At 43.3% G+C, this 27,031-nt stretch overlaps 1 protein-coding gene across 1 annotated transcript in view; it reads left to right on the forward strand.

Annotated features, from left to right (window-relative positions):
• The first annotated feature begins 2,812 nt into the window (after positions 1-2,812).
• The window catches only part of BCAR3 (BCAR3 adaptor protein, NSP family member), a 173,010-nt gene continuing 148,791 nt past the window's right edge, over positions 2,813-27,031 (forward strand). The window contains exons 1-2 of the mRNA XM_029617983.1: positions 2,813-2,938; positions 7,461-7,575. Coding sequence (XP_029473843.1) covers positions 2,849-2,938; positions 7,461-7,575 — 205 coding nt within the window. The 5' untranslated portion in view covers positions 2,813-2,848. The remainder of the gene's footprint in view (positions 2,939-7,460; positions 7,576-27,031) is intronic.

The raw sequence follows: 27,031 nt of genomic DNA on the forward strand, positions 1-27,031 counted from the left end.
CTGTCTAGTCTGCTCATCCACACAACTGCTCAGCTCTACAATCCCCACCACTCCCAGAGAGGTCGCCTGGGCTTGTCCCAGGTTTTCTTGAATTCAGAGTTTGTCCTGAGCTCCACCACTTCCACTGGGAGGCTGTTTCATGAATCCTCCACCCTTTCTGTAAAGAAATATTTGCTTAAATTATTCCTGAGTCTACCCCCTTTCACCCGCATCCCATGACCTCCTTGTTGCAGAGCCTCCTTTCCATAGAGACCCACCTCCCGTGCATTGATACATCTGAGGTATTTATGAGTTTTGTCAACATTAAAATTCAAAATGGTGTAGAAAAATGGAGCCATGTGACTGGCTCCATTCAACAAATGGTTCTGAACCCAATTTCCCTTATAAAACTCAGCAGAACATTTCAGAAAAATGACAGAAGGTTTCAGAATGTGCAGTAAACAGTTACAAAACGTCATATCTGCTAATATCTGGCAGCCAAGCAGTAATAATATGCAGTGACATATTTTACTAAATCTCAATGTTATACTGCATACTTTGGATTCAGAAAGTGGATGTATGGGTAGAAACGATGTAAGATAATATTTCATACCACCAGTGAAAGAGACATCACTTGCAGAAGCTATTTCATGAATATATCACATGTATGAGTATTCTGTAAAAAGCTGTAAATAAAGTGTCAGCTTCAGTACAGTGAAACTGTCTGATGCTCTTGAGATGCAAATCCAATGTGCAGAGCATAAGAGGGCGTGGAGTGTCCAACCAGTCTGAGAAGCTAAGTAGCTGAACACCTTTTATAAAGGGCTTTCTAGATCAAAGCTGCAAGGATAGTATTATATTCAGCAGCGCCCTGTAAACTGCTTGTAGTGGTGTGAAGTAATGTGTGCCCACAGGTTGTGTTTTTGTCTATCAGGAAGGGCTGTGCAAGTCTAGCCTTGCAAACACCAAGCTTCATCTGTCTGCGGCTTTTAAGATTAAGAAATAGTGCTGCTAGTCCAGCCAGTCTAACGTGATTAACACAGACAATAATTGATTGCATTGGGTATTAGCCTGAACCTAATTGTCAGACTCAAGCTTTGTTCAGGATCTGTGAATGAATGTTTGTTGCTTTCTGAGAATAGGTTGGACAAAGCAGTGTAGTTGCCACTTGAAAATGTGGCAATAAAGGTGATTAAAGAGAAAACTAGAAGGCGATACTTTTTTATTGGATTGGCTAAATATATTTTTTTATGAGACACAATGAGAAGATTATGTTCCAAGCAAGGAACAGTACAAAGAAGACCAGCAGTGATACCTGATCACCCAAAAATATAACGAGTGCTGGTATCATAAAAAGTACTTATCTGCCATTAGATTGGCTTACTAGCCAAATAATTTAAACCAATGGCAACTTGAGTAGTCTGTGTTAACACAATTTTTTAAAATATTTTTCGTGTAAATAGAAACACTAAAACTTTTTTTAACGTACAAAATTATCTTATATCCTTCAAGATGTAAGAGCCTGTTGGAAGGCCTACAGATGCAATGGAAAAAATCCGGCTGACTTCTTACAGTCTGCAAGGTGTTTGGATCCTGTTATAGTCAAGGGAAGTCTGGTGAATGAATTTTTACCATTACATCTGTAGGCCTTCCAACAGGCTCTTACATCTTGAAGGCTATAAGATATGTTTTTTTGACTTGTACAAAGTTGTGTTTTTATTTGCACAAAAAATATTTTAAAAATTGTTTGTTAACATAGACTATTCAAGATGTCATTGGTTTAAGTTAATTGGCTGGTAGGTGGTTATAATCCATTGCTAGTAAGCTAGTCTAATGGCAGATAACCACTTTTATAAGCACTTTTATACCTTAAATTTTTGGATGATCAGGTACTACTGCTAGTCCCTTTTACATTGCTGTTAATATATTTCTTGACGAGCTTTCCCTTCCTCAGGCCAAAACAACAAAAAAAAGTATACGTTGGAAATATTCGTAAGTGGTATGTGCAATGCAGTGGCCCTGTACCTGTGAGGCCTTGACGCATAATCCCTCAGCTTCTCTCCTGCTAACTTGCTCTGCGATTCCCATATGGTAATGGGGGCAATTAGTCCTGTGTAAAATCCTGTTAAATATTTATGGTAATGAAAGAGCTTTGTACTTAAAAGCAGTAACATATGCACTACGCCCTGATAGAGGAGGGCTGTTATTTGTCATTGTAGTCATTTGGGTAATGCCTTCAGCACTGTTCAAGTGCCTCAGGAGTCCTAGAAAGGTTAAGCCCTGCTCGCTTCTTTTCTGCGAAAGTGGTTATAGCTCTTTGTAGACTAGAGCATCGAGTATGTCTTTTGTTGGTCAGCATCTAGAGCAGACATTTTAGGCTCACATTGAAATAATCTGTGCTTTGGTATGAAGTGACATTTTAAAATGGAAGCACATTCCAGTTTTGTTTGAAAAGCAGAACATATACGTAGGTGCCATTGCGATCTTGGTCTCGCATGAAGTAACTGTTTCTTATGGTGCCAGGAATATTGATTGTTTTTGTAGCCTAAACTGGGAGTGGCCTATGCAGCATTCTCAATTGGACTCAGTTTGGATTGAACAATCTTTTTATCTAACTTGAGCATGTTCTGCCATGACATAATTGAGTACAATCAGAGCACGTGTGGTGGCTTGAACTATTATTATTGCCATTATTATTCCCTGGGTACTTGTGAACATCCTTGGACAACAGTTGCAGCCTTTGCTTTCAAATGCAGTCATTGTGTAGCGTGTTTAAAAAGAGACACACACAACCATGACGCTTTAACATAATGCACTGTACTGTGGTTTTGTCCTGCAAAGGTGACGTGACGAGCATCCTCCCTATACCATGAAGCATCTATCAATTTCCAGCTGGCTGACCAAGTTGGGTCTCTCAGAATACACCAGACTCTTTGATGAGAAATATGATGGCGTAGAGGTAAGAGGTAGAAAAGTTTTTAGGAAAGTCTCATGAACCCTCTCCATCACCCCTTCCTCGACACAAATTCTAATGATTCAGTTGTTCAACTACACTGCCTCCATACTAACAAAAATATGTGGCCATATCTGTTAACTGCACCTTTAGAACATTAGCTGTGAAAATATTTCTGGCTTCACTGTTCTATTACACTAACAGTGCTGGCAGCACAGATTCTGTAGCATGAAAAGCACTGAAATGCGTTTGTCTTTAAAATTTGTCTGGCGACTTTTATAGGCTAGCTCATGTTTAGGTTACGGCTGTAGAACAGCAACGTCTTGTTAAGAGGCTGACATATTTCAGTGGGTATTTTTAGGAAATGATATATCCACATATCGTAGGTTTCACCATACAGTGCCAAGGCAGTTTAGTGCTTTAGGAATTTTCCTGTACATCTTGGAGAAAATTCTCCAAGTCATTTACGCACATAACACATATGCGCGTAAACGGCTTGTTATAAAATTTCCCAGAGTTTACGTGTATAAAAGTTTGGATGTAACTGGATTTCGATCCTTTGTATGTGTAGAAAAGACAAGCGTTCCAGTGGGCCAAGTTTGGATTTGCACGCTCGCACATTTGATTTTTAAAAATCATGCATGTAAATTAACCCACCCAAGTTTGGCCCTGCAAAGAACAGGAGTAACTTTGTGCGGCTAAGCTTTTGATCTTCACAATAGTTTCACCTATTTTTCCCGGCACTAAAATCAGGCTCACTGGTCTATAGTTACCCGGATTGCCCCTGGAGTTTTTTTTAAATATTGGGGTTACATTGGCCACCCTCCAATCTTCAGGTACAATGGATGATTTTAATGATAGGTTACAAATTTTAACTAATAGATCAGAAATTTCATTTTTCAGTTCCTTCAGTACCCTGGGATGCATACCATCCGGTCCAGGTGATTTGCTACTCTTTAGTTTGTCAATCTGGCCTTCTACATCTTCCAGGTTCACAGTGATTTCGTTCAGTTCGTCTGACTCATCACCCCTGAAAACCATCTCTGGAACTGGTATCTGCCCAATATCCTCATTAGCAAACACGGAAGCAAAGAATTCATTTAGTCTTTCTGCAACGGCCTTATCTTCCCTAAGAGCCCCTTTAACCCCTCGGTCATCTAATGGTCCAACCGACTCCCTCACAGGTTTCTTGCTTTGGATATATTTTTTAAAAATTTTATTATGAGTTTTTGCCTCTACGGCCAACTTCATTTCAAATTCTCTCGTAGCCCGTCTTATCAATGTTTTACACTTCACAATGCTTATGCCTTTTCCTATTTTCTTCAGATGGATCCTTCTTCAAATTTTTGAAGGATTTTTTTTGGCTAAAATAGCCTCTTTTTATGAGCATTATTAATAAACTTTGCTGTGTTCATGCCATTGTCACTTAACTTTATGCTTTATTTAATGTGTCATCATCTATAGTTTCTAGGTCAGCTAATGTGTGAAGGATACTATCTTCCATATTTTCATGCTATACAATTGTGGTTGGCAAATCCACGAATGGTTATTATGCTTTCATACATGGTGTTTCTTTTCTGCCGTGTAAGGGCTGATTCACACTGACGGCTGTCTCCTGATATTTGCCCTCTTCCTGGTTTCTGGAAAACAAAGGCCTGCAACTCTCAGAATAATGAAGAATTAATGTCAAATTTCAGGTTGTTAGAAAAATTCTATCTGCCCAGTTTCTTTGTACTCCAGATCAAGTGAATTGAAAACTTTCCAATCAGATGCTGCGCTGACTGGATTAAAAGCCCATACAAAATTCATGAATCCAAGCCCAAGCCTGAAAGAATGAAATGTGAGGACATTTACTAGCAGCTCTTAGACATATTATTCACCAGACAAAAAAAACATAATGACACCATGTGTGATCCTATACTGGTAGTTTGCTTGGATTGAGAGCCCTCTTCATATAACACTTCCATGATGTGAGCTATGTTTTACGGCACTGGAAAATATGAGGGTTGAGAGGACTTCCATCAACAAAGCAGTGCAAGGTATGCCGATGCATCACAGACAAGTAAACGCAATCAGTGTATTGTGTGTAGGTTGCAACTACTTGGAAAGATATGTTAACATCAAAGCTTTTTCGATTTGGCAGTCAGATAACATCATAGTATAACATAGTAATGACAGCTGAGACAGACAAGTGGCCCATCCAGTCTGCCCAGCAAGTTGCTCATGGTAATAACTGCTGCTCCATGCAGGTTACGCCCATGCACCCCTTTCTTCATTTCCAACCTCTAGGGAACCGCAGCGTTTATCCTATGCCCTTTTGAATTTTTTATTGTTTCTATCCTCACCACCTCTTCCAGGAGGGCATTTTAGGCATCCATCACTCTTTCTGTGAAGAAATATTTCCTAAAGTTGGGTCTGAGTCATCCCCCCTTGAGTTTTCTTTCTAACAGAAAAGGTTCGAGGATCTTGCATCATTAAAACCTTTCAGGTATATGAAGGTCTGTATCATATCTCCCCCACACCTACTCTCTTCCAGGGTGTACATATCCTATCTCTATCCTTTTTGAGATACAGTCTCCAGAACTGAACACAGTACTCCAGGTGAGGCCCCACCAAGCACCTGTACAAGGGCATTATCACCACCTTTTTCTTACTGATTATTTCTCTCGCAATCCTTTTGGCTTTAGCTATTGTCTTGTCACATTGCTTTGCCGTCTTCAGATCTCCAGACACTATCACCCCAAGATCTCTTTCCCAGTCCATGTACATTAGTCTTTCACACCTACCCGTTCTTTTGGATTATTGCACTCCAGATGCTTGATTCTGCACTCCTTGGCATTGAATCTCAGGTTCCAAACCTTCGACCATTCTTCAAGCTTTCAAACATTAGATTTACATTAGTTTAATACCCAAAGTAATCTAGCAAAATATGGGCAAGGTTGTGAGATTTTTGCTGGAAATGTGCATGCCACTGAGGCATAAGTATTATAAGTGGCTAGCACAGATTGTTACACTTCCATAAAGGGTCCTCCTCAACTTTCTGGGGTAAGACTGACGTGGTGCTATGGCCCATGACTATCTAGTTAAAAATGAGACATAGGCCCTAAACACATCCCAACTGTTTTGGTACAAAAAAGTCTTGGTTAGTTGGTGTGTGTACATATACACTATGGGGTCAATTTTCAAAGGATGTAGGCTTCAAACTTTTTCAGTTAGGCTCCTAATTTGGCCAGTTTGAAAATTTACTAGGGCTAATTCCCTAAATTTAGGGTCCTATAAAGTAGGTGGCTACAAGGGTGGAGTTAGGGCAAGGGAAATAAAGTTAAGAGCTTAGCACTGATTTTCAGAACTAGGCACCTAACTTAGGAGTCTAAATATAGGCAAATGAATAGCAGGCTTACATTTATATTTCTGTGAATTTCCAGCTGACAACTTCGGATCCTAAGTTTGGCTGAAAATAGGCACCTAACAAGCAACTATAATAACAGTACACCATGCACGAGAGAGAGAGAAAGAGAGAGAGACTATTTATATCTCATTTGGAGTGAAGAAAGTCTCACAAAGATGAGATTTATACAATGTTCTCTCGCCCTAGCTTGAAGGACTCTAACAAGGTACTAGCAAACTAGGATGAGAGAATATTGTAGAAATCTCAACTTTGTGAGACTTTTCCTCATTCCAAATGACATCAAATCTTCATCGAGGTGTACTGTGCTGTTCGTACGTCTCACTCTGCATGTAAAATTGTTCCTAATCCCTAAACCACCACCAAGTCCTCACCTCAAACTATTAGCTGGCCCTCCTATAGAGGTATAAATAGTTGAGTGCTATGAAGGCCTTATAAGTAGCGTCTCCTCCCTATCTCTCTCACACTCTCTCTCTCTCTCTCCATTTGATGAATGATCCTATTAGGATCCTAAGCTTAAGAGTTCAGCCTTTTTAAAATATCAGCCTCTATATTGTCAGCTGAAATGCAAATATATGTATTTCTTTTCTTGTTGCTCCAATTTATTGCATTATACAGTGTACTCAATTTTAATATTTTTCTTGCAACTGACAAGGTCCTCTGTCTATTCCAAGTACTGTTGTAGCTGCAGTATGAGGTCATGGCTGTGATACTAGATCATGTATGTAACAATCAGGCTTTTTAACCTGTTAAAAAAAATCAAATGTCATAAGCATTTAATTAATTAAAAAAGCACTCAGTATAAATAGCATTTATGTGAGAGTGAAAACTGAAGCATGGGCATGATTTGTAAAGTGCATTCTCCCATTTTAATGGATATATGGGGAAAATGTTTGCATATTGCATAAGGCCTACATTAGTAACATTTATTTTAAACAAAACTTTATTCTCAATGTAAATACATAATTTTGCTTGAATGAGGAGAAAAATGTGACACACAATGAAATCTTCGTGCGTCTTGTTTCATTATTGGCCCAATCTGCTTGTCTGGATAAGTAAATTACTAGTGCTGTAAAATCAGCAGTGATTCACTAATTGATTGGCCTTTTCTCTCTGTCTCAGGACCTGCAGCACCTAACCGAACCTGATCTGAGGCAACTGGGAATTCAGAACCAGGTTCACCGAACATATCTCATCTCTCATATCCTACTTCTTCAGAAGACTGAGAAGAAACGAGGTAACGTCTAGTCTGACCCTTTACAAGCTAATTCGTAAGACAGAGTCAAGCAGCAAATACCTTCATGGAAGGGATATGTGCTGAACAGTCTTGGGGCAGTAACTCCAGATGGGCATTAAGAGATTCCAGTCCTGGGACCATAATAAGAAATTGGTACATTGTTATAATGGGTTAGATTTCCAAAGGGATCTAGGCTCCTAACTATGGAGCTAGGTGGCTAGAAACCTCAAGATAAAAACTAACCTTACCCTCTACCTCTTAATGAACAGCTAAATATTTTTAGCTATTGAATTTGTGGACATTCTAGGGGTTGGAGCAAGATCGGGTGGGGGGGTGCAAACCTGGCCAACTGGCCCTCATTTTCAACTCTAGCCAGGAAACATAGGGGGCTGTCCTTCTGTACAGAGAGACCTGACTTAAAATCTATCCCTCTGTATTTCTGCCGGCTAGATTTTAGATGAATTTGCAGCTGCAAATTAGCCAGCTAAAACGTAGCCAGCTATGTTGGGTACTCCTGACCAATTTTCAAAATTGTATTTATTTATTTATTTAACAGTTTAAAATGGTCCCAATATGGCCTCCTTGCTGATCTGAAGTGTTGTAACATAGTACTAAGTGTTGCTGCCTTCAAAATGAGCCTCTCTGTTCTGGTATCTGAAGCATTCCTGTTCTTAATATAGGTCCCCCGGTCGATTTTAGCATAAGCAGCAAAGGGAGCCAGACCGTGCCCATGAAGTGCAATTGAAAGCATTTCTAACTCCAACTCTGCTGGAAGGCGAGAGCTGTGGGGCACAGGGTTGACCCTGTTGCATGCTGGGCTGATCTGCTACAGTAGCACCAGAGGCGGACCTAGAGTATTTGGCACCTGGGGCGGATACTTCTTTGTCACCCTCCCCCCCCCCCCCCCAATATATAAATTTTAAAATTTCCTAAACATCGATAAAATATTTCAAAACAGCAGACACATCAAATAACACCCAATAATTAAAAGTAATAAGGATTTAAAAAATCTCCTGCTCTCCATATCTGTCATCCTAAAATTGTTGTATACTGGGGACACACACACACACACAATCACAGAATGCTCCCTGTCTCTCATACATACACATACATGCTTGGTGAGAGACAGAGGGAGCATGTGTGTGTGTGAGAGAGATGCACACATACTTCCTCTGTATCTCTCGTTCTCTCACACACACTTCCTGTATCTCTTTCTCTATTTCTCACACACACACATGAAGACAAAAACTGAACTGAAAACCACAAGCCAGATTCTGTATACAGTACAACAATGGAAAAGCAGAAAATCACTATTCCTCAAAGCAATAAAATCAAGAAATATAAATCAATCAGAATAGTAAAGCCATACTAAAAAATATACATTTCAAAACAGCTGATGAACAGAATAATATTCAATAATTAGAAGCTCCTATACAAATTTTTACAAATTTCCTAAACTTCAATAAAATATTTCAAAACAGCCGACATCAAATATCATCCAGTAATTAAAACTAATGAGGATTTTAAAAATCCCCTACTCGCCATACCTGTTACACTGAGATTGTTGTGAACTAGGGGTACACACACAGAGACACAAAATATACTCCCTCTGTCTCTCACACACATACATGCTTGGTGAGAGACAGAGGGAGCTTGAGTGTGTGTGTGTGTGTGTGTGTGTGTGTGTGTGTGAAAGAGATAGGCACACACGTTTCTCTGTCTCTCACACATAATTCCTGTCTCACCCCCTCACACACACACATACACATGCTTCCTCTCTCTCATCCCCACCCCCACACACAAGCACCCTTTCATACACTCCTACAGGCACCCTCTCATACACACACACATAGGCACCCTCTCATATATATATACACAGGCGCACATACACACTCACCGTCTCATATACACACGCATCTCATATACACAGGCATCCCCTGTCAAAACGGGGCCTCCTTTAGTTGGGCTGCTGGGCAGGACGCGATCCCCCGGCAGCCATGGTACCTCCTGGCTGGGAATGTTTCTTCTTTTCTTCGGCAGGGCTTGGGCTCCCTGCCGGCCCACTACTCCTGACTGGAACGTTTCTTCTTCCCGGGTGACATCAAGAAGTTGATTGGTCGCACAGTCGCTAGCACCCCCACACCTTAGCACTCCTCTAGGTAGCACATGGATTGTGAGCAGGAAGTGTTATAGACTCCCAGGGAGGGTAATTTAATAACAGCCCACACATGGGTTGAGTTCACTCTCTGAAAATCCTCAGATAACTTGGCTGACTATATGCGCACAAAGGGCCGGCTCTAGGTAGCACATGGATTGTGAGCGGGAAGTGTTATAGACTCCCAGGGTTTTAGGGAGAAGTCATTTTGAATCCAAAGTTTTGGTTAAGTCTTTTTTTTTTTTTAAAATTAATAAATGAGTGCATCTCACTTCCCATGTTTTTCTTATCTGCATGTGCTCATCATATGTAAACTCCATGTAGATGAGGCTATTAGCTATTACCCCCTGATGCAGTAAACCCCCAGGCATCCAACGCATGCTTTTTAATGCGGCAAATTAAATGCCAGCCCCAGAGCTGGCGTTAACGTTGTCATTCCATAAGTCATGGGTATATGAAAAAGTCTAGAATACTCTTCTCTGTGGATCCTCGACCGAGGAGTAACCACAGAGAACAGCAGATCTACTGCTTTTGGTGATTAACAATAAAGAATTAATGAAATGGTGAGACCGCAACTTGAATACTGTGTACAATTCTGGTCGCCGCATCTCAAAAAAGATATAATTGAGATGGAGAAGGTACAGAGAAGGGCAACCAAAATGATAAGGGGAATGGAACAACTCCCCTATGAGGAAAGACTAAAGAGGTTAGGACTTTTCAGCTTGGAGAAGAGACGACTGAGGGGGGATATGATAGAGGTCTTTAAAATCATGAGAGGTCTAGAACGGGTAGATGTGAATCGGTTATTTACTCTTTCGGATAATATAAGAACATAAGAACATAAGAAAATGCCATACTGGGTCAGACCAAGGGTCCATCAAGCCCAGCATCCTGTTTCCAACAGTGGCCAATCCAGGCCATAAGAACCTGGCAAGTACCCAAAAACTAAGTCTATTCTATGTAACCATTGCTAATAATAGAAAGACTAGGGGGCACTCCATGAAGTTAGCATGGGGCACATTTAAAACTAATCGGAGAAAGTTCTTTTTTACTCAACGCACAATTAAACTCTGGAATTTGTTGCCAGAGGATGTGGTTAGTGCAGTTAGTATAGCTGTGTTTAAAAAAGGATTGGAGAAGTTCTTGGAGGAGAAGTCCATTACCTGCTATTAAGTTCACTTAGAGAAAAGCCACTGCCATTAGCAATGGTAACATGGAATAGACTTAGTTTTTGGGTACTTGCCAGGTTCTTGTGGCCTGGTTTGACCTCTGTTGGAAACAGGATGCTGGGCTTGATGGACCCTTGGTCTGACCCAGTATGGCATGTTCTTATGTTCTTATGTACAAAAAAACCCTTTTCTGGACTACAATATACACGCACAATCGCAAGGGACAAAATCAGTCTGGAGCGTGTATATTGTGCGTTTAGAAAAGTGTTTTTTTTTTAATCTATTCCATTACATTAATTCTTTCTTGAGCGCCTGTAGCAATTGTATTGAGCGCCTGTAAGCACACAGCCATGTCCCCCTGGGCACTCAATGCATTTGAGCGCTAGGGGCACACAATTTCACACTAGCAGATCCTTTTTAATACACCAGCTTATTTAAATATAGCATTGGGCACCCAAGAGAGGTGGCTGGCTGCGCATGAAAATGGATGCCCATTTTGGACGCACGTTTTTACGTGCATCTTATTTCATCAGCCTGCTAGTTAGGTTAGAAATGTATTTAGGAACTGCCTTCTGCCAGAGATACAGGGCCTTCTAATCCCAGCTGGGCTCTGACTTATATCGCCCACAGGCATCTAGCCTGGTCCCGCACAAATTAAGGGGAGGGGTGGTAAGCCAACTTCTTCACATACCCTCCACCTCAGCTCAACCCCTCACCCTCTATTCCATCCAGGAAATTGACTCAACTCCCCAATACCCTCCTTCTGGCCTCTTGCCAGATGACTTCAGGGTAACGGCTACAGGGTCATAATCTCCCCCTCTCTTTCGGGTTAACTTTAACCACTCTCTATTTACCACAACCACTCACTGGGCCCTTTGCCCAGTGTCCACCCACAGTCTATCACATGAGTCCGTTTTCAGCTCCGAGTTCCAATCCTCCTCCGGCAGGACTCTCTGGACTTCACTTGGGCTTTCCTGTGGTGGCTTCTCTTCCACTCACTCTTTAACTTGTCCGCTTTCAGACTTCTTTTCTCCTCCAACTGTTTCCATGGCTTCTTCCGACTCCTCTGTGCCATCTCCACCTGCAGCACCTCCCTCTAGTCCTTTGTGGCCTGATCCACTGAACCATGCAGTGAACATCCAAACCCAGTGCCACTATGGTTTTCCGCTCCCATGCCTAGTTCTGGCAGTGCTGCCCGCTTACATTAACCATCAGGGGCTTCAGAAGGATCTTTGGGGATCCCAAGGAGAAAAAAACTAAGCGGCTAAAGCAAGGGCAGCCATTGGAAGGGGCCCCAAAAGCCAATTCCCGAGGCTTGGGAGAGAGAGCCAGGGTGGTCCTGCCAAACTAAGTACAGCAGGGCAAAGTCACGTTGATGGTTAATGTAAGCGGGCAGCACTGCCAGAACTAGGTATGGGGGTGGAAAACCGTAGTGGCACTGGGTTTGAGTGTTCACTGCGTGGTTCAGTGGATCAGGCCACATAGGCCTGCCCATATGCAAGTGCGGAGGCAGGAACATGGCGGTTTGGTTGTCTCCCCTGTCTGATCTGTGGTAAGAGGGCCTCGTCCTAAGGACCCACGGGAAGCTCTGTACAGGAAGTGGGGAAAAGGAAGTGGCGGAGGTATCTGCCCCAGTAAGTGGCGAGGCCACAGAAAAGAGTGTGGGGCTATGGGAGGAAACCAGGGGGCACCTGACAGAATTAGGCCTCATAGTTACTGAACCTAGGGATAGCAACAGAGGAGAGACACTAGAAAGTGAAGAGAGTGGGGGAAGAGAAAAAAGGAGGGCCTGGATTTAAAGAGGTAGAAGAAAAAGAAGTCCGAGCTTGCTGAAGGGACAGAGGAAAGGGAATATCCTCAGCTGTAAGGCAGGACCTAAGGGATTTCTGCAGGTTTCTTTGTACCATGGAGTCTTCTACCAGGCACCCTGGTGTAGGCTGCACTGTATGGTTTTACTCAGGGTCTTTGCTCCAAATGTTTCTCCATCTGCTGTACTGGGCTCCATAGTCTTCCCTCTGGGCATTGAGCTAGGGGAAGAGAAGAAACACTCCGTGTCCTGACTGATAGGAAAAACCTGCCATGCAACAGAGCAATTCCTCTACTTCCAGCTCTTAGGAGTTAGGTACCCTATCCAAAAGTAAGGCATATTAGTGCCTTTCAGGGTTCCGCTTGTCATTATTACACAACGGCCAACTACCTGCCCCAGGTACGCTTACCAGAGCAAAGAAAAACTTGGGCTTTTTGAGCTTTCCACAGCTCATACGATTTGGACTGCCCTCGCTGCTTTCCAGGCCTCCCTCCAGCTCTCCCTGGTCTGGTCTGGTTGCTGGCTTCCTTACATCTTGCTCCTGCAAGGTATTCATTGGCTCCACTCCAGGTTTTCTATACCCCTGCCGCAGGCTTCAGGCCTTCTAGCTTTTCTTCAGTCACCTGTTCCTGCAGAGCACTCACTGGCTCCACTCCAGATTTTCTGTACCACTACCCAGGCTTTCCCTGGTAGCTGCACTCCTCAAGCCCTGGTAGAGAGCAACTTATTTGTTGCTGGAGGGCCATGCCTGCTCAAGACAGTCTTTCTGCACAACTATTTCTCCATCTCTTTTTTTTGTCTTTGAAAAGGTAAAAAAAAAAAAGAACAAAAAACCTCCTTCACCAGCAATAATTCACTTATAGCTCTGCCTAGGCAAGTGGAGCTGACCCCCTTACTTGCAATGGTACATTTAAATCTACTTTTGCTTTCAAGCCCAGGTCACTCTTCCCTGCATTAAAACACAGGCTTTCAGTGGTTAAATTATGTTTCCCCTGAGCTACAGTCTTTTAGTGCTCTCTATATGGCTAGTAGCACTGCTTCTCTGGGGCAGGAAACACATCTTCAGAGTTTGGCTTCTGTGTTCCCCTGAGCCACAGGCTTTTAGTCTTAAGTGCTCTGTGCACGCCTGTGCTCTGTACCCTGTTTACAGCTACAGGTCCTCTTGCTCAATTCTCAATTCTCTGTGTTCCAACAGAAAAATTTCCAACAGCTTTACAACTATGTGCTCCCTGAATCACACCCTTTTAAAACTATTCACAGTGCTCTGTATACAAGCTTAGCAGCACTGCTTGTAACACCAAAACTGCTTCTTTGGCAGGCCACGTACACAACAAGCTTTCTTTTCTTCGATCTGTTCCTCCCAATGGATACATTAATTTCTCTCTGTGCTCAATGTAGAAGGAAATCCCCCTCTGACACTATATATGGGGAGACAGAGCAATTTTCTTAGGCTGGAGGCAGAAACCCTGCTGACTCCAGCCTTTTCTTAACAGATTATAGCTTTATTCACACTTCTCAGCATTCAATCAAAGTAGAGTGCCTACCTTCTAGCAGCAACACTCACAGGTTTAGTCAGGACAGAAATGTATATAGGAGCTGCCTTCTTCTAGAGACACTGCTTACCTCCAGTAGGATTACTTACACTCTTAGACAGGTCAGAAATGTATTTAGTTGCTGCCTTCACCTATAGACACATGGCCTGCAGATCACAGCTGGGCTCTGACTCTTATTGTCCCCAGCAGGGTCCTGCCCTCAGAACTCTTCCTGCCGAGCTGGGTCCCGTCCACAGAGTTCTCTCCCTCAGTGGGGATTTAAGGTGTACCTGGTCTCACACAGGTTAAGGAAGGGTAGTAAGGCCACGCCTTCACTCCCGGCTTGATGGGCCTCTTTGGCTTCTTTACATAAGAACACAAAAAGTTGCCACACTGACAGGCCGATACAGTACAGTGCGCTCCGTGAGTAAGGGACGGAAAACGCGCATCCAACCCGCGTTTTCCCTTACCCCTTATTCAGTAAGGAGCGGAAAACGCTCGTCCAACCCGCCGAACCTAATAGCGCCCTCAACATGCAAATGCATGTTGATGGCCCTATTAGGTATGCCCACGCGATTCAGTAAGTAAAATGTGCAGCCAAGCCGCACATTTTACTTTCAGAAATTAGCGCCTACCCAAAGGTAGGCGTTAATTTCTTCGGGCACCGGGAAAGTGCACAGAAAAGCAGTAAAAACTGCTTTTCTGAGCACCCTCCGACTTAATATCATGGCAATATTAAGTCGGAGGTCTTGAAGGGTAAAAAAAGTAAAAAAAAAAAAAAAAGAAAAAAATTTGAAGTCGGCTGGCGGCTGTCAGGTTGAAAACTGGATACTCAATTTTGCCGGCGTCCGGTTTCCGAGCCCGTAGCTGTCAGCGGGCTCGAGAACCGACACCGGCAAAATTGAGCGTCGGCTGTCAAACCCGCTGACAGCCGCCCCTCTGGGGCAAAAGGAGGCGCTAGGGACGCGCTAGAGTCCCTAGTGCCTCCTTTTGCCCGTTTCTACCGCCGGACCTAATTTAAATACTGCATCGCGCACACAGGCGAGTGGCCTATGCGCGTGCCGGGAGAGCGGGCATTTGCCCGCTCTCCTGCAGACTTTACTGAATCGGCCTGTGAGTTAGATTGAGGGGCCATCAAGCCCAGCATCCTATTTTCAACAGTGACCAATCCATGATACAAGTACCTGGCAAGTACCCAAACATTAAATATATAATGCCGGTAATAAGCAGTGGCTATTCCCTAAGCCAACTTGACTCATAGCAATTTATGGACTTTTCTTCCAGGAACTTATCCAAACCTTTTTTAAAATCAGCAAAGCTAACTGACTTAACCACATCCTTTGGCAACAAATTCCAGAGTTTGTATGTTGAGTAAAAAAGAATTTTCTCTGATTTGTTTTAAATGTTCTACTTGCTAACTTCTATTATCTGAAAGAGTAATCAACTGATTCACATTTACCTGTTCTAGTTATCTCATAATTTTGTAGACCTCCATCATATCCTCCCTCAGCCATCTCTTCTTCAAGCTGAACAGCCCTAACCTCTTGGCGTTCCATCCCCTCTATCATTTTTTAGTCACCCTTCTCTGTACCTTATCCACTGCATCTATATCTTTTTTGCGATATGGCAACCAGACCTGAACACAGTATTCAAGGTGCGGTCTCACCAGGAAATGCAGAGACATTATGACATTCTCCGTTTTACTCCCTATTTCCTTCCTAATAATTCCTAACATTCAGGCTGATACAATACAGTGCGCTCTGGCAGAGTGCACAGTTAACCCGCGATTGGACGCACGTTTTTGACACGCTAGCGTTACCCCTTATTCAGTAAGGGGTCGAAAACGCGCATCCAACCTCCCCGAACCTAATAGCGCCCGCAACATGCAAATGCATGTTGATGGCCCTATTAGGAATTCCCTCGCGATTCAGAAAGGAAAATGTGCAGCCAAGCCGCACATTTTACTTTCAGAAATTAGCGCCTACCCAAAGGTAGGCGCTAATTTCTCCAGGCACCAGGAAAGTGCCCAGAAAAGCAGTAAAGACTGCTTTTCTGTACACCCTCCGATTTAATATCATGGCGATATTAAGTCAGAGGTCCCGAAAGTTACAAAAAGTTAAAAAAAAAAATGTTGAAGTCGGCCCGCAGCTCGCAGGTTGAAAACTGGACGCCCAATTTTGCCAGCATCCGGTTTCCGAACCTGTGGCTGTCAGTGGGTTTGAGAACCGACGCCGGCAAAATTGAGCGTCGGCTGTCAAACCCGCTGACAAAAAGAGGCGCTAGGGACACGCTAGTGTCCCTAGCTCCTCTTTTTACCTGTTTTTACCGCCAGGCCTAATTTGAATACTGAATCGCGTGCACAGGAGGAGCGTTTGCCCACTCTCCCTCGGACTTTACTGTATTGGCCCGATTGTTTGCTTTTTTGACTGCCGCACACACTGAGCCAACTAGTTCAATGTACTATCCACTATGTACTATCCACTATAATGCCTAGATCTTTTTCCTGGGTGGTAATTCCTAACATGAAACCTAATATCATGTAACTACAGTGTGGGTTAACTTTCCTTATATGCATCACTTTACACTTGTCCAGATTAAATTTAATCTGCCATGTGGATGCCCAGTCTTCCAGCCTCACAAAATCCTCCTGCAATATCACTATTCACGTGTGATTTAACTACTCCGAATAATTTTGTGTCATCTGCAAATTGATCATCTCATTCAATATTCCCCTTTCCAGATCATTTATAAATATATTAAAAAGCACCTATCCAAATACAGATCCCTGAGGCACTCCACTGTTTACCTCTCTCCATTGAGAAAACTGACCATTTAATCCTACTCTCTGTTTCTGTCTTTTAACCAGTTTGCAATCCACAAAAAGACATCACCTGCTATCCTATGACTTTTTACTTTCCTTAGGCCTTTCATGAGGGCTTTGTCAAAAGCCTTCTGAAAATTCAAATATACTTCATCCAACTCTTTCAAAAAAAATGTAGTTTTGTGAGGCAAGACTTCTCTTGGGTAAATCCATGCTGGCTGTCTCCCATTAAACCATGTCTATCAATATGTTCTGTGATTTTGTTCTTTAGAATAGTTTTCATGATTTTTCCCAGCACTGAAGTCAGGCTCACCAGTCTATAGTTTCCTGGATCATCCCTGGAGCCTGTTTTATCAGAGTTACATTGGCCACCTTCCAGTCTTCAGATACAATGAACGATTTTAATGATAGGTTACAAATTACTAGTAATAGATCTGAAATTTTATTTTTTGGTTCTTTCAGAATCCTGGGGTGTATATTATCTGGTCTGGATGACTTGCTACTCTTCACTTTGTCAATCAGGTCTACTATATCTTCCAGGTTCACAGTGATTTGGTTCAGTTCATCTGAATCATCACCTTTGAAAACCATCTCTGGAGTGGTATCTCCCCAACATCTTCATTTGTAAACACCAAAGCAAAGAATTAATTTAGGCTTTCTGCTATGGCCTTATTTTCCCTAAGTGCTCCTTTAACCCCTCAGTCATCTAATGGTCCACATGACTCCCTCACAGGCTTCCTACTTTGCATATATTGTTAAAAGTTTTTATTAGGAGTTTTTGCCTTTACTGTCAGCTTCTTTTCAAATTCTCTCTTAGCCTGTCTTATCATTGTTATACATTAAACTTGCCAATGCTTATGCGTTTTCCTATTTTCTTCAGATGGATCCTTCATCCAATTTTTAAAGGAAGTTTTTTTTGTTAAAATAGCCTCTTTCTCTTTGCCTTTTAACAAAGCTGGCAGTCATTTGGCCTTCCTTCCAGCTTTTTTAATGCATGGAATACATCTGGACAGCACTTCTAAGATGGCCCATAACGTTTACCTCTCTCACCAAATCTTGCATTCCACTAAGAATTAGATCGAAAAAGGTTCCCTCCCTTGTTGGTTCCTGAACCAATTGCTCCATGAGTATGTCTTACACTGGCTTTGTTATACAACATTGATAGTTTTGCAGGTAAACAAACAAGTAATTTTATGGATATGGGTAAAAAATAAAATCACATCTCTTTAAATTTGCTTTACCTGATGTTTAAATTCCTTCCGTTGCATTTTTTTCTATCTGGCTAATGATTGATTTTGTACTTTTATTTTCCTAGATATATATGGTAAAACCTCCTGAAGTAGGACTAAATTATGACCAACTTTCCTGGAGCCACTCTCCCTGGTTAAGTCACATCTCTGGGGAGGTGTCTTCCGCATACTCAAGCTACCTCGGAGAGCCCTTGGCACAATTCTGCCACTGTATATCCCCATTCCCATCTGCATTATACTGGCACTGTGAGTGAGCATTGTCGAAGTTGGCGAGCTGGTCATGTTGGTTTGGTTGCATTATATGAGCAGCGCAGCGAGCCTGCAGAGTTTGAAAATGCTGGCTTCCAGTGCCAGTATTGAAGCCCATGTAATGAGGTGGGCTCAGCAGAATGCACTATTTTACCTGCAGTTGTGTGCACATTTTTGTATACAAACTCTACTGTCCATGCAGTAAGGAGTTTTGTGCTCAAAAAAAGGTGCATGTAAAACTGTCTGCTTTTGGTTAGTGCCCTTGAAGGTAAATCCCATGCTAATGAAGCCATTAGCTAGTAGTAATCCTCCCCTCCCACCCCCAACATACAGAGAGGTGCATAGGCTGAATGCATGTTTTCAGAGGTGATGTTTCCAGGGCTATTGTTAGTCTATGGACAGAAGTTGGAGCTTTGGTGCTGGGATGTGTAGTTTTATTTATTTATTTAAAAGTATTTAAATACTGTTTTTAAAAATAGAATTTTGTCAAAACGGTTTACAAAGGAGGTAAAACCAACAAAATTAAAATAAATTGGAGAAAAAATACATAAAATGGTATAAAGCTGCCTAGGTAGCTCAATTAAACAAAAGTGCTTTTATCTTATAACAAGAAAGGAAATTTATGCCTTGAGGGAAAAGCAGGGGAGGGGGAAGGAAAAAATGGGCCAGGGGTATGCAATATGGGTGAAAAGATATCACTTAGTGGAGCAAGTTGGAATAAATTGAACTTAAATATCATGAAGATATAGAAGGGATAAGTGGAGGGTGAGTAGTGGAAGTTGAATGAGTTGGTGGCATGTTAAAGGCAAGTTGAAATAGATATGTTTTGAGAGATTTTTTTGAAATGAAGTGGATTTGATATTAGGCAGAAAATATGCTTTGCATACACAGAGTACTTATTTTGTGCATAAAATATGATTCATGTTCACAAAGCATGCTTTCTGCACATAAACCCAGGAGGGGAAGGTGGTTTTTCCTCTGCCCTTGTGCTTTTCTTTTCCTGTGGTGCTGGAGGCCAGATCTTGTTTGCGTGCACATAAACTCCTTCCCTATCCCCTACCCCCACTCCCCAACCTCGAGTTAAAATGTGCACTCAACCTGTGCAAAAGGCTGAGTGCACATTTTTGCTGGAGTCTGTGCACTTTTTAATTTTCTGATGCATTAGCATACCATTTGCTTACTGCATCAAGAATTCATTTTATTTTTTACTGTGTGGATTAAAAAAGCTGTGCTCTGAATTTCAATGCAGTTTTTCCATGCGTCTTCTTACGTCAGGCCCACTGTTAATGAAAATATTTACGGAAGCCAAGCCCCAAACAGCGCCAGCTGAATTTAAGCCCTTAATTAAAATAATAATAATAGCAATTATAATCTCCCAAAGGTTCAGGAAAAAAATGCTTCTTGGGTGCCTTGTTCAAATGAAGATTTTTCTCTGCGTGCTGCCCAGGCTAGTGCAGACAAGGCCTGACAGTAAATCATTTAAATGCTTTAATTCTGAGAAGACCAGAAAACTAATAAGTTCTGTTTGGATAAAGCCATATTTTCACACTAATGGTTGCTGTTTTGTCTGCTAGGTTGTTTTGCTTGCCTGTCCGTCTCTGACATAGCGCTGCGTCTAAAGTCAGGAATACCTAATCAGTAAACGGGAACATCTGTTTTTTAGCACTGAGCCATGTCAGCATGAAATTGGGAGCTCTGCAGAGTTCATCTGATTCTGTTTCAGGTTAATCTTCCTTTAACACAGCAAATTGCGCCACTGTACTTTGCAGTCAAGTGGCCTGGCTCTTGGTTCATACATGAAAACAATAATTAAAATTCTTTTGTTCTAGCTAAGAATTTTTTTTTCTAGAAGGAGGCTCTGTAAATCTAAAAACTCAAGAGCTGCTTCACTTTAAGGTTGATGACAATATTCTTTATTTTTTTGGCAGCCGTTTTTTATTATTGAGATCAGAATTTAAAACCTCCCAATAATAACCACATCTTGCCGACTTCCTCATACACCTCAGGGTTTTTTCGCGAGCAAGTTATATATTTTTTTCACTCGTATAATATACATGCAGATGTTTATAACAGCACGCAGACTTTCAGGTAAGGAATTCCAAAACTTTGGCCCCCCCCCCCCCCCCCTCATTAAAAATGTTCTTGTCTGTGTTTCATTCAGTCTTACTGCCTTTTCTGTTGGAATTGCCAGCAAATTCTTGTTACTGGAGCACATCGAGATTGGCCACTCCGTCGCTAGAGAAATCTTGCACAAGTCCATACGTGGGCTTTCTGGTAATATTAAGCAGCTTAGGAATTCTGTGGGGTTTTTTGAACTTGCACTTATCTAGCTTTGTGACTACTTATGTCTTCTAAGCCAGTCTACAATCTGACACACCTGTTGGTCATGATCTGCTGGATTGTCTGAGAATATCAGAATACCATCTAAATAGACAATTGCGTACTCATCTAAAATATCTCAGAACAACTGATTTGCAGAGTTTTGGAATAAGCTGGCGCATTCCTTAATCCCAATGACATTACTGGATGCTCCAAGTGTCCATATCAGGTATGGAGTGATGTTTCCCATTCATCCTCTCCTCGAATGCAAAATAGGTCATAGGCAAGATCTAATTCAGAGAAGATCTGACCAGACTGGAGATGCTACAGGAGCTCATTAATGAGAGGGAGAAGGGTACCTGTCAGGGGCAGTTCTGTCATGAGGCAAGGTGAGGCGGCCGCTTCAGGTGGCAGAATTTTGAAGTGGCAAAAAGTGCCCCTTCAAAGCACCTGTACCGCAGCCGCCGCCTCACCCTGCCTCCAGAGTCAAACCCCTGCCTGATCCGCTCAGTAGCCACACTCGTCCCTAACCCCAGGCAGCAGGAGATGCATTTATCCCCAACGTCATCTCCTGCTGCCGAGAGCCAGTCTAGGATAAACGCGACTCCTACTGCTGCCATGAGGCCAAAGAAGGGAGCCGAGGGCCGCCACCGGAGCCGAAGAAAGAATCAGGCCATCGCTGAAGAAGGGAGCCGCGGGCCGCTGCCAGAGCTCAGGCCGGCGGAACTGAAGAAGGGAGCCTTGGGTTGCCGCCAGAGCTCAGGCTAGCAGTGCCAAAGAAGAATTAGGCCATCGCAGGAGCCAATGAAGAGAACTGCAAGCCGCCACTGCAGCTTAGCCTGGTGGGGCCAAAGAAAAAGGAGGGGGACAATTATGCATGTGAGCTCTGCTTCTGTGTGTGTGACAGAGAAGGAGGGTGCTTCTGTCTGTGGGTATGCATGTGTGTGAGAGAAGGAGGGTGCTTCTGTCTGTGGGTATGCATGTGTGTGAGAGAAGGAGAGTGATTCTCTCTGTGGGTATGTGTGTGTGTGTGTGAGAGAGAAGGAGGGTGCTTCTGTCTGTGGGTATGCATGTGTGTGAGAGAAGGAGAGTGATTCTCTCTGTGGGTATGTGTGTGTGTGTGTGTGTGTGTGAGAGAGAGAAGGAGGGTGCTTCTGTCTGTGGGTATGCATGTGTGTGAGAGAAGGAGAGTGATTCTCTCTGTGGGTATGTGTGTGTGTGTGTGAGAGAGAAGGAGGGTGCTTCTGTCTGTGGGTATGCATGTGTGTGAGAGAAGGAGAGTGATTCTCTCTGTGGGTATGTGTGTGTGTGTGTGTGAGAGAGAAGGAGGGTGCTTCTGTCTGTGGGTATGCATGTGTGTGAGAGAAGGAGAGTGATTCTCTCTGTGGGTATGTGTGTGTGTGTGTGAGAGAGAAGGAGGGTGCTTCTGTCTGTGGGTATGCATGTGTGTGAGAGAAGGAGAGTGATTCTCTCTGTGGGTATGTGTGTGTGTGTGTGAGAAAAGGAGGGTGGTTCTGTGTATGTGTTACGCCTGCTTCCAGCAGGCGTAACACATACACAGAAAGTTACACCTGCTTCCAGCAGGCGTAACTTTCTGTGTATGCAGGCGTAACTTTCGGGATAGAGGTAGGGGGGAGGTTTAGATAGGGCCGGGGGGGTGGGTTACGTAGGGAAGGGAGGGGAAGGTGGGGGGAGGGCGAAGGAAAGTTCCCTCCGAGGCCGCTCCGATTTCGGAGGTGCCTCGGAGGGAACGGAGGCAGGCTGCATGGCTCGGCGCACGCAGGCTGCCGATTTTGGGCAGCCTTGCGCGCGCCGACCCCAGATTTTAATGGATACGCGCGTATCTATTGAAATCCTGCGTACTCTTGTTCGCGCCTGGTGCGCGAACAAAAGTACACGTGTGCGCAGATTTATAAAATCTGCCTCCCCAAGCTTTTACCTCTCATTTGGTCAAGAAGTAAATTCTTCTGAACGGAAACTCTGCTGCTGATTGCAGGTCTTTTGGGTGATCATAAAGTCTGTGAGGGGTAGTATGTCTACAGTCACTTTATCAAACACATCCTAAATTCTGAGTGTTTCTCATGTAACTCTTCTACCTCTGCATTGATTTCCATATAACACATGATTACCTGCATGCTCTGTTCTGGCTCATTCTCCTTCTGGGAAAATGATTCTGTTGGCAGAAAGTGGAGGTGAAGGTTAGCTGGGGCATCTTCCATTGAACATGCGGATCATAATTTTCCAGCCATGGTAATCCCAGTATAATTGCAAAATGTAGGGTATGGATGAGATCAAAACGTATTACCTGCTGGTAGTCATGAATAATTGTCATTATCAATAGCTCAGGTTCTTAAATCACTGGATGTGATGATAAGAAGGAGCCATCAATAATCTCCATTGCTATGCTCATTTCATTGCCTTGTAATGGAACCTTGTGTTGCTTGGAATATATGTGGTTCATGAAACACACTGACCATGACAAGAGTTTGTAGTTACTCCTCCTAAGACAACCAGATTGGAAGTGACATGTAGGAAGTCTGATTTTTCAATAATGAGTTTGATCCATGAGGACTTATCAAAGCTTTTCCACCTTCCTACCCTCTACTGGCATTAGGACTGCCATTTCCCCCCTCAGGTGCTCTGACGAGTTTCTGGCCTACTGGGACAACTGAGATCCATGTCCCACAAGCCCGCAATAGAGGAGAAGCCTTCTGAAAGGGGTATCTTCTTTTCCACTACTGATAGCCAATGCCTTGTGCCATCAGTGATCATGGGCTCAACCAGATGTCATTGCCTACCAGAGGATAATACACTTCTCTTGGAATCAAGGTTTTCTTCTCCTGGTTCCATTCTGTCAGGTATCTATCAATTCAGGTACAAAGAGTGATCACTGCCTCCAAACTCCCTTTAGGGTCCAGCTGTGCCAGCCCATCTTAAGACCCCTCTAAAATGAGCCCAAAGCATTGGTTTCTTCCACTCCAGATCAGCGGCCCAGCAACAAAACTCTATGCCATACTTTACCACCATCCATTCATCTTAGAGAAGAACCATAAGACTATTTTCTACTAGCTGCCCCCAAAGAACAACTATGAATTGGTCTACAAGGTCAAGGATCAAACTATCTCACTCTAGCAGTGGAGTGGCCCAGGCCTTTTTTGAAAGTAGGTTGATAATTAAGCCCATTTTAAGAGAGTCCATCTTATAATTATGTAGATGTAGTCAGAACCAGAATTTACACTGATTGAGGAATCCAAGGAACTCCTTATTTGTTCCATCAAAGTTTCCTGTAGGTGACATTTGAAGCTTTGCAAGTAGGTGGAAGGATGGGGGATGATTATATGTTTTGGACTGGGTATTAACCTTCTGCTGGACGCTGTGGAGCTGGGACTACATCATTTGAATGGCATTGATTAAGTCCTTCAAAGAGTCAGGCTTCCCAGCCAAGTGTTCCATCCCAGCTTAGTCTCAGGGTACGCAACTAGCAAACGGTACCTGAAGAAGTTGGATGAAGGATGAGCCCCAGCCAGTAAAACCAGGCCTAGCTCGGGAGGCATCTACACATGCAGCTGTGACACTGGGAGAGGCTCAGGATCAGAAGCACAGGTGAAAGTCATGGAGGAGAATTGCAGAGCTGGATATAGAAGAGGAACAAGACCAATTGAGCAGAGGTTCTGGAGGATGTATTCTAGAAGTATAGACTGTTCTTCTTTCTGTTTCTTATTTCAACATGTTCCTTTTCTTATATATGTAGCCCCCTGTACACCCTCCGACTTAATATCACAGCGATATAAAGTCGGAGGCCCCAAAAATAAAAAATAAATTGTAATTAAAAAAAAAATGTAAAATCTGCCCACGACCCGTGGGTTGGAAGACGGACACTCAATTTTGCCGGTGTCCATTTTCTGAACCTGTGGCTGTCAGCGGGCTCGAGAACTGACGCCTGCGAACCAAAGCGGCGGCTGTCAAACCCGCTGACAGCCGCCGCTTCTGTCAAAAAGGAGGCATTAAGGATGCGCTAGTGTCCCTAGCACCTCCTTTTACCATGGACCCTCATTTGCATATTTTTTCTTTTTGAATCGCTTGCCAGGAGAGTGGCCTGGGGGCTCGCTGGCTCTCCCGCAGGTTTTTCTGTATCGGCCCGTAAGTTAGACCACCTCAATAGCAGGGCTAACGTTATCCAAATATAACTTATCCGGTTAACTAGCACTTATCCGCTTATGTTCAGCAGCATGGCCATGAATGTAAGAATGATGTTTTAAGAGGAAACTTAGATGCAGTGGCGAACCAAGGGGGCGGTGCCAAGACCCTCATGCGCCATGCTGTAGAGGACGCCTGGGGGCAGGGGATCCCATCCCGCCCAGCCAAGAAAAGGTCCCACCACCATCGGGGGATCCCTTCCTGCCTGGCGGCAGAGGTGGAAGAGGCCCATGGCCAGCCCTGGCGCTATCGAGTGTGCACACCCAGAGGGGGTGACAGCAGCTGAGGAAGAGGGCCATGAGGCCGCTGATAGAGCCCATCCCACTGGTGGGTGAGAAGTAGAGAATACTCGTGAGGAAGGAGCCCATTCTGCTCCTCTGTACCGGCATTTGTTATCCAAACCACATGCAGCTAGCACTGCTCTGTTGATCTCGTGATGCAATAGATCCGCATAGAACATGTACTAGCCCCGTGAAATTTGACTAGTGCGGAGGCCAGCAAACAAGGAGCTGCAGCAGAATGGGGTTTCCTATCTGCTCCCGATTGTGTGTGTGTGTGTCTGTGTGTATTGAATGGGAGCCTGACTCTGTGTGTGTGTCTGAATGGGAACCTGTCTGAAGTGTGTGTGTGTATGTGAGTCTTTCTGTCTGTGTGAAGAAAGTTTGTGCTTCCCCACTAATCCACGACATGCTCAGGGTAACTGGAAATTACATTTTCAGGTAAGTAGTGGAGTGAATTTTCCATCCTTATTAGTATTAATTATTGAGTGTCTGTGTCTGCCATTTTGAAATATTTTATTGCTGTTTGGAAATGTTTTTCTAATTTTGTATGAGCTCTTATTTATCAGATGTTATTCTATTCCTTAGCTCATTGGAAATATTCTTTTTGATTACTATGGTTTTACTAATAGGATTGCTTTATATTCCCTGCTTTTATTGTTTGATGAATAATTTCATTTGAGGACTGGTGATGTTTCTTTTTCTCCATTGCTGCATTGCATGCAGAGTCTGGCTTGTTGCGGTTTCCAATTCAGTTTCTGTTTATAGTTTATAGTCTCTCTATTCTGTATTTGGTGAGGGTAAGTCAGTGTTCTGCATGTTTAACCTAGGTGGGGTATTCTGTGTTTAAAAAAAAAAAGAGGAGGGGACAGAACAGTAACAGTTTGCGCAGGGCAGCAAAAATGCTAGCACTACCATGCCCGTGGCACTGGGGGATCCCATCCTGACCAGCAACAGAGGTGGGTGAGTGACTGAAAGGGAAGAGAAGGGATGAGAGGAAGGAAAGAGGGAGTGGAGGGTGAGTGACTGAGGGAAGGTGAGTGGGAGGGAGAGGGTGAGTGACTGGGAGGGAAGGGAAGAGGGCTTAGTGAGTGAGCCTGAAGGGGAAGGGAGAGCAAGAAGAAAGGGTAGAAAGGTTTTGTGTGTATGACAGAGAGAGGAGAAGGTTTGTGTATTGCCCCCTCCCCCCCCCCCCCAACTTCCTTTCCACTATTCCATGACAATCTCAGGATGTTTGAAATTCAAAAGCTCCCAGGTATGGAGAGGGTGAAAGTTTTTATCTTTATTAGTTTTATTGTATTGAAATATTATATAGATTTTTTAGAAATGTTTAACATTTTTTTATTTTATCTCTAGTCTTATTTATTAGAAACTCTGACATTTGGTTTTGTTTTGTATGATTTAGTATTATGATTGATTTATATTTCTTGACTTTGTTTTATGAGGAATGGTGATGTTTCTATTTTTTCATTATTGCACTGCATATGAGTCTGGCTGGGAGGTGGGAGGGAAGAGGAGGCTTGGAAGCAAGACTGCTGGGGACTGAGAGAGGAGAGGGAGCAAGACTGTGGTGGACTGAAAGGGTAGAGAGAGGAAGACTGCTGGGGACTGAGAGGGAGACGGAGCAAGACTGCTGGGGTCTGAGAGGGAGAGGGAGTAAGACTGCTGGGGACTGAGAG

The sequence above is a fragment of the Rhinatrema bivittatum genome, chromosome 10 (assembly GCF_901001135.1).
Source record: "Rhinatrema bivittatum chromosome 10, aRhiBiv1.1, whole genome shotgun sequence".
NCBI classification, from domain to species: Eukaryota; Metazoa; Chordata; class Amphibia; order Gymnophiona; family Rhinatrematidae; genus Rhinatrema; species Rhinatrema bivittatum.